Raw genomic sequence first — 8658 nt, 5'->3', positions numbered from 1 at the left:
AGGGGGGAAGGAAGAGTTAGAAGTTCACACAATCTCTCCACAAGTGAAAATTTCAAAATGGTCTACAAGCAAAACATTATGGATATTTATATATTTAAATATAATGGAAGATCGTTGGAGACAGGAAGTTAGAGTAACTTACCTTGCAATTTTGACAATGCTCATAAGGGGAAGAGAAAGGTACGGAGAAGGAAGAATTTGGGGCTGGGCTTGTGCCTGTTCACTTAAAATTCCCTCAAGCCAGTCTCTATGCCACGAACGGGAAACCATTAAGGGTGTCCATCTATGAACAAAATAAAACAGGTATAAGAAGACAGTTTGATGATTAGAAAAAAAAGGCATAACTCTTAAGTCTTAAAAACATATAAAAGTATCATTCTTTACAAGAACCTTTCTGTTTTAACACCCAGAATAGATTTAACTGAAGGAGAGGTGTTGCTCAATTACTTTCATTTTCAAACTCAGTTCTTTGATCAATTTCAGGGCTAACAGGGGACGGCAACCTGGCCCGGTCAAAGACTGATTTTGTAGCTAGAAACTTCAGCTCAGTTTCATTTCAATCCACTAGAACCAACTATTGTTGATTTAGTTTCATTTAGAGTTTGACACAAACTGGTTTTTGTTTTGTTTTTTTTTTTTTTTGGAATCTTAATCCATGTCAGAAATGACCTAGTGTCACTGACAAACAAGAGGGCAAATGCTCGCAAGCCTCTAAAATTTCGATAAAAACCTTGTAATTGATGTTGATAGATAATAAAAAGAAATAATCAGCCATTTGTTTCAGACCCCAAATGGTTTCTTCCATAATTAATTTTGTACTTACAGATTAGAATGATGTTCTGTATATACTCTTTTCTACATGACACTGATAGGAATCTCTTTTCTTTTTTTTCCCTTAAAAAACATGAAACCATACCTGAATCCACCCACTGAAGCAGGAAAACAATGAATGCCTAGTTTATTTAGGAATATTCTCTAATTTTCTTCTTAATTGATAGCATGATTTCATGGTCAAATAAATTTTGACTAGTTCTTTGTTGAAAAATCATTTTCAGTTCTCAAAATCGGGGGCCTAGTAGTTCTCAGATTCAAATCTTGAGACAACTTTCATTTCTTCATCCAGTCGTGCCTTAATTTTAATTGTCCCATTTTTCCTAATTGAATACAAATCATCCTTTCTGCAACTATCTGGACAAAAAGGTTTGGTGGCGAGATATTTAATCTAATGGTTAACCTAGATGTTCTGGATTTAAATTTTAATCACCATTGCAGGACATTTGGTAAGTGGAACAAGACAATCTAAATCTAAATTAACAAATATCCCTTATTATGTTTGAACAAATCTAAAAGCAAGACTATTTTCATCTCCAAGCGTTATGGTAGTGTAGCCGTTTAGTGCTATAATGTTCTAAATCATTTTAAGTTACTTAAATTGATATTCTGGCAATCCAATTTGAAATAATCTAACAAATGCACTGTGTAATCTCGAATACAGATGAACAGGCCATGAAAACCCAAAGACTGTTGAAAAATTCAAACTTTCCTTCCTATGCCTTCTTATGTGTGCAAACTTATAAGAACAGAAAAAAATGAATATATGGTTGATTTTAAGTTTAAACTAAGAAAACATCTTGTGTTACATAGAAAGCCAAAAATACAGATTGTAAGTTAAGGAGATACCCATTTGCATTTTCAGCAGTTAGGCTGGCACCCCTGGCTATCAAAACCTGAATCACAAAATACACATAAATAATAGGCTCATTCAGGATGAGATTGCAACAAATATAAATCATCCCATATAGGATATAGTTACAACATTATGTCTACATACTTGGCAACATTGTTTATTTCCACCACATGCAGCATAATGAAGTGGAGTGCTTCCGGCACCTGCACAGTGGATACAAGGTGGGTTTTTCAGAAGTCATGATTGTGAACAAGGCTAAAAAGCCACATACTGAGTGAAAGTCAAGAACTGTAAGCATATAAGAGAAACGGTAGCCAGTTGGTAACTTTTGTTGTTAAAAGTGATAATAAAGATTGGCATTTTCCAGATGGGTTATTATCCTCATTACTTAAGTCACAGTGCTCAAGCCACTGTCTTCCTTTCATCATGCTTATACCATAAATTCATATGGAATTGAAGAAGAAAAGAGGCGCGAGGGGGGGGGGGAAGGTAATATGTGAAATGGTTGACACTAGGCAACGGTATGTACTCATTAAGCTCTCATACAATGTAGAAACCTTCAATTTCTCCTGATGACTTAATTATAGAGTAGGAAATTTTTCAAAAGATCCAAAAATGCTAGCACCACAACAAACATGAGGGATCAAAAACAAAAGCACAGAGTTTACCAAGGCTCCCTCTCTGCTTATTTGGGAGGGTGAAAAAGAACAAACCTATTGTTATCTATTTACCATAATATTGCACAACTTAAGTCTAAATTAAAAATCTCACAAGATCCTTATTACAGACAAAATGATCAGATAGTAGGCTGCAAACATGAGATAAATAGGACAATTCAACACATCATGTAGAAGAAGGGGGGGGGGGATCATAATAAGTACTAAGCGGAAACCACCCAAGGAGTATCATCAGAGGAATGGAACCACTTAGGCCACTGTCATGCCCAATTTCAAAAGTTAACAAATTATGGCAACATCGAAAATTACATATAACAAATTAAATCAGAATGGTTAGACCTTGAATCGTCAAGTATTTAAAAGGAAAAAAGAAATTCACGAAAACCAAAGAACAGGAAAATTGTTGCCTAGAATCTCCAACCATGGTCAAATGACAGAATAAATTGTTGTTGATTTAACAAAGAATGAGTAATGATTAGAAATTTATAGTGAGCACTACAGTGAATTACCAATTAGATCAATTGTTGTACCATCTTCCACAGTAACTTCAGAAACGCTGGCACCCAAGTCTAAGAGTAATTGCAAAGTCTCCACATGTCCATTTAGTGCTGCCATATGGAGGGCAGTGAGACCTCCATCAGCAGGTTTATTTATTATCTTGTTGAGGGCACTGGCCAAAAGAAAATGAAACAGAATAAAGTTATATAAATCAATAGTTTCCAGAATATCATAAAGCAAAATGGAGAACAATGAGGAGCGTGTACCCTTCATCAAATTCTTCTGTGGATTCTTGTTTAGTAGATCTTTTCCTAAGGATATTCCAAACATCAGGAATGTTGGGAACGTAATCCATAAGGAGGAGCCTAAGGCATCGGGTATGCCCATTTAAGGCAGCAAAATGGAGTGCTGTACCCCCATTTAGATAGTCTGCTCTGCATATCTAAAATTTAATCACCCAATTATCTTTCAGAGAGTTATCCTGAAAACTTTAAAACACTTTATTGGCAATGGAATTGGAAATTGTCAGATGAAATAAAAATCTTACATTGGCTTTGAAAATCATTAGAGTCTGAACAACTTCCCAGTGACCATGTTGACAAGCTTGCATCAAAGCAGTCTGTTCAACAGGATGAGAAACTCAATTATGAATAAGAATCCAATCAAATTTAGGTAGGCTAAAAACCAAACATCATGAGAAGCAGGAAGATGGAAAAGAAATCAAACCTAGCTCAAGAAAAATGAAGGATAAAGACAACATATTCCAATGAGAAGATTGGATTGGCTTACCTGCCCACGGTAATTCCTGAGATTAATATCAACTCCAGATTCAAGCAAGAGAAAGACAATCTAAAGACAAGAAACAATTGAACCATTGTTGAGAATATAATTGGAGTAAACCCGTGAATTCAATAGACTGAAAAAACAATTGAGATAGTGAGACAATATGTGGATTTTTTTTTTTTGGTAATGAAGACAATATGTGGATTACCTCATGGTGGCCATGAGCTGCAGAGTAATGGAGGGGAGAATTCCGAACACCGAAAGTAGAGTACCTAGCCAGGCGCGGATTATATTCCAATAAGGCCTTGGCTTCCTGAAGATCCCCATCTCTAGCAGCAGAAACCAGGCGCTCCCCAGTAGCAGAGCACCCAAAAGAATTGCCCATGATGCTAAAAAATCTCATGATTTCCACAGGTTAAAGGTTATTATTAGAGACGATTATGGTCTCCTCTCTGTAGAATTCCCTTGGCTTTACAGGGCCATATTAAAGCCTCCTATACTGCAAACGGGTTCTTCCATAATCATTAGACATCCAAAAACCGAAGGAAAATCCCCTGCTTCTCTTTTGTACAAATTTCTTCTTCATAATCAAATAACGAACAACCCCAACCAAATTCCCAAAAATGATATCCAAAAGAAATTGTTATAATGTGAAGAAGCCTAACTTTTCTGAGAGGAATTGAAAGGTGGTTGAAAGAAATGGAAGCAACCCTGTTCTCTCTGCACAGAACCGTTTAACCAAAACCAACAAAACTCCACCCTCTTTTTCTTCAAAATCATTTAATTTTCATGGAAACAAGAACAACCCACATTAGAATTCTCCCTGAAAAATTTAAATAATCAATATCCAAATAGAAATTCTCCACCATTTGCCGTTTTCATCAAAACCCAGATCGTATATGATCCAAAAAAGATGTATGGCTGAAGAAATTCCTTGTTAGAACTTAGAACAAGTAAAATAACGGGTATTACAAGAAAAGAAAAAAAAAGGAGTTTAAGAATTTTGATTTGGAGATGAACACTTTTTACTGTGGCGTCCAACCAACAAGCCTGCAAGAAAAGCGTGTCTCCATGATTGGGGAGGCCAGTCAAATGGTAGTTGGTTGTTTCGCCATTAAATGATGACAAGAGCGTACCCATCTGAATTATTTATCAATTTTTTTAATTGACTTTTAATCGATATTTTCTGGGTTGTCATTATTAATTAATAGTTTCAGCGAAGCTGTAATGTGAGAGAGGAGAGGAAATGAAGCCGCCTTGCCTTTCCCTTTGCCTTGCTTGGTGTTCTTCAAGAATGTTAAAATGAGCTGGACCTCTCTAAGAGTAAGATTGTTCTGTGACACGTGGAGGTAGTTTCTTGCCGTTAGATTGGTTATAATGTGATTAGTTTCAACCGTTAGATTGGTATAAACTTGTCTAATCTTTTCTGATTAGTGGATTTGTTTAACGTCAAATCCGGATTAGATTAGAATAACTAAATCAGTTAAATATCATTTGTATTCCACCTGGTAAACAGCAGATTACGATCAATTGTGTGTGTGTAATGTGCACCACAGCACGATGTGGAAAATGATATATTTTATAATGGGGCAATTTAGAGAGAGAGAGAGAGAGAGAACCCTTGTTTTGCCAGCCTGGATCAGTTATTGTACGTGGAGGCATGAGGCATCACGTATGGTTTCATGACGATACATGATCTTTTGTTTCATAAATTATGACTTGGTGTGATTTCAAATTTATTTCATGGAATAGTCAATAAATAGATTTTTAATTAAGAAATTAAAATTATCAAAATATTTTAAGAATAAGAAATCCTATAAGTAGTTTAATTTTTATGAACAAGTATTCTATATTTCTGTAGGAGATGGTGATCGTAGGGTTGAGGGTGGCTGGGGCCTAAGGGTGTCAATCGGTCAATTTGGTCTGCTTTTGACCTGAGTTTGAATCGATTCTGATGTGAAAATGGTGAAAACGAAACCAAATCAATAAGGAAATTTTGATTTCCGTATGATCTAGTTTTGGTTTGACTTCGGTTTCTTGTATCAATGTATAATTGGGTAGGTTTAAGCTTTTTGGTATGATTTGTATTCGATTTGCCATATAAGCTTATATGAAATTATGGTTTATTGTTTTTAATGAAAATTTGGGCTGTTTTTTGGTTTCTTACTAGATTAGTTTCAGCTTTGGTATGGTTTTCTATAACATTCTTGTTTGGTTTTGGGTTCATTTGGTTTTCGATGGTTCGGTCTCACTTTAGGGTTGCAATAGCTCATACCGAAACCAACCCGATAATACTTCGGTTTGGTTTGATCTAGTCTGATCAATTTTACCGATTTGATTTATGTTTTGACACCCATAGGTGTGGCAATGGCAATGGCAACACCAGGGCATGATGGTGGTGGCAACGAGGATGGTGGTTGTGGTGGCATGGTGGTGGGGGTATGAGGGTTGTGTGACCATCAAGGGTATAAGAACGGGGATGTTCTATTGTTAACATACGATTACTACATTATCCATCAAATTAACCATGTCCTCATTAAAGAGCAAGATTGAGGTCAAAATAAATAAATTTCTAAAATAAAGTCGATGTAAAGAGTTCTTTTACTCTAATCATAAATTCTTTTCTGTCGGACGACTCGTGGGATGTGAAAAGGCCCTTACTTTTTCCGCACAGTGTTTAGTGTATTACTATTGACCCTGCATCCATGTGTAGGGAGGTTTATTTTTATTTATCTATTTATTTATTTTATTTTTTTGAAAGAAAAAACTATATAAATTAGAAATGAAGTGCAGACCAATTACAGATAGAGGATTTTTTAGTTACACAGCTTGCGTGGTAACTTTCCTAAGTGCGTACATAAGGTAATCAGTTGGTTGTTTAATTACAAAACTAGGAAAGAACATATATTCCTCCAATTCTAGCATACGGGTTATATTAGCAAAAATAGTTAGGGTCCATAAGAACATCAAAATGAGGTACATAGGGAGTTGATACAAACTCTCTACTTTTGAGGGCGGGGGATGTTTTAACCAAAGGAACACTTTAGATTGTTATGCCTAAGGGTGTTCGATATGACTATTAAACGTGTTGGATTGTAGCATGACACATTTGTTAATAGGTATTTCCCAATGTAAGGGTGCCACTGGTTCGGCATCCGACTTGGCCTAACACATTTAAGGCCCATTTATAATCCACCTAGAGCTAGTTTAAAGACCCATTTATTAAGTCTGACATGTTTAAAGACCATTTAAAGCATGATTATAGCTCATTTAGAGTCCAGCTATAGCTTATTTATAAATAAATGTGTCATTAGCCCGTTAAAAAGCTGTTAACCAACCGACCATATATAAATGGGATCATCCTTAAGCATGTGAGGACTGATTACTTAAACGGGTCAGTCATTGTGCAATGTCCTAAAGTGGGGAAGCCCAATTAGGCCCAATCGGAACCACCCAACCTAGCACGACCAATTGACACCCCTAATCACGCTATACATTTTGAATTAAATGCTAACTTTCATGGGTCTTCAAGGGAAAAAATTAAACTTTCTTAAGTCGTATCAACCAAGGTTCAAGAGTATGTGATCAATAAAATATTTGCTCCCTTGCACCATGACTTGCCCATTTAAAGAATGAGTTGGCCTTGAGTCTCGTGTCAGACTCTATCGGGTACCTGACGTTAACTGGGCTTCTCCTAATCGGGCTAATGCACCAATATTGCCTTGAATGAGACTTAAACGACCTTTATTGTCTTACATTTAAGAAATTTAATATATTTTATTAAATCATCAACAATTTTAAAAAGACTTTACACTTAAACAACAATTGATAAAAATATCAACATATATCCTATCCTTTAAAAAAAAAAATCAAAATAAATATATAAACGGTCAAGCTAAACATGTCGAGCCAGTTAGGCACTTGTCAAGCTTACTCCTTGAACAGTGTCTACTTGTTTATATTAAGGGCTGGTCCATGTTGGGCAAAAAACCTGTTTGATCTATCGGGCTGGGCCTTAAATTGACACCATAATCTCCATGATTTCATTGTACAATCTGTTATTAATAATTATATAACAACACTTTATCAAAAAAAATAAATAAATAAAATAAAAAATAAAATAAAAAATAAAATGAAAAAATACAACAACATATAGGTGAAGAAAAATGTCAATTTTTTAGTAGTCATGAACATCGCCTCAAGGAGGTTGTGTACAAATTTGGGTTATGCAATGAATCCTATTTTTGCACAAAAGTGGTTATAGAGATAGAGAAGTTTAAAATTTTACATAAGCTTTATGGACCAATTTGTGGTCATTGGTCATCCTTATGTTGAATATTTTTTGCTTTCTATATCTTGAAATGTAAACATTTATTCACAAATAGCTCCAAATATTTTTTTTTTGTATGGATAGGAAATATTTTATAATTAAAAAATAAAAAAATTGTAATTTTCATTTGGCTTCAACTAGGTTCATGTTTTCTTGTTGGTAAATAACTACGTTCATGTTGAATGGAAATAAAAAATGTTGATGTGTCATCTCAAATATGATTAGTTGAGCATAGTATGTTATTTTGTATACTATAACTTCTAATGCTATCTTTTGGAGATTGATAAAATCGTGGATATTTCTTGTCGAAAACAGTAAGGCTGTGTTTGATAGTCAAGAAAAGAAAAGAAAAATAAAAAAATTGTATTATTTTCTTAGTTTAAGAAATTATTATTGTGTTTGATATGTATGAAAACTTTAAAATTCACTTTGGGAATACTAAAATTTTCTTATGTGATAAAAAAAAAAAGAAATCCTATCTAAAATATAAGAAAAAAATTTATTTTCTTTTCTTTTATTGATAGTTAAATAAAATTTTTATTTGTTACAATTTCATTTCTCTTATGCTCTTTTCCTTTCTAAATTATTTTTCTTTTCATTTTTTTCTCCTATTCTCTTCGCTACCAAACACAGCCTAAGATGAGAGCAGCTCTTATGCAGATACGAAAGGTGTCCACGGTCTT

At 34.5% G+C, this 8658-nt stretch overlaps 1 protein-coding gene across 1 annotated transcript in view; it reads right to left on the bottom strand.

Annotated features, from left to right (window-relative positions):
- Positions 1-4779, bottom strand: part of LOC122093839 (probable E3 ubiquitin-protein ligase XBOS32) — a gene marked incomplete in the record, with an annotated part of 7754 nt that extends 2975 nt beyond the window's left edge. Inside the window, 8 exon segments of the mRNA XM_042664371.1 lie at positions 143-283; positions 1681-1727; positions 1832-1890; positions 2874-3034; positions 3129-3304; positions 3410-3481; positions 3652-3711; positions 3854-4779. Of these exon segments, the coding sequence (XP_042520305.1) occupies positions 143-283; positions 1681-1727; positions 1832-1890; positions 2874-3034; positions 3129-3304; positions 3410-3481; positions 3652-3711; positions 3854-4048 (911 nt within the window).
- Between the last annotated feature and the right edge of the window lie 3879 nt (positions 4780-8658).

The sequence above is a fragment of the Macadamia integrifolia genome, chromosome 2 (genome assembly GCF_013358625.1).
Source record: "Macadamia integrifolia cultivar HAES 741 chromosome 2, SCU_Mint_v3, whole genome shotgun sequence".
In the NCBI taxonomy this organism is placed as follows: domain Eukaryota; kingdom Viridiplantae; phylum Streptophyta; class Magnoliopsida; order Proteales; family Proteaceae; genus Macadamia; species Macadamia integrifolia.
Note: the sequence above shows the minus strand (reverse complement) of the source record. Positions and strands in the feature narration are given on the sequence as shown.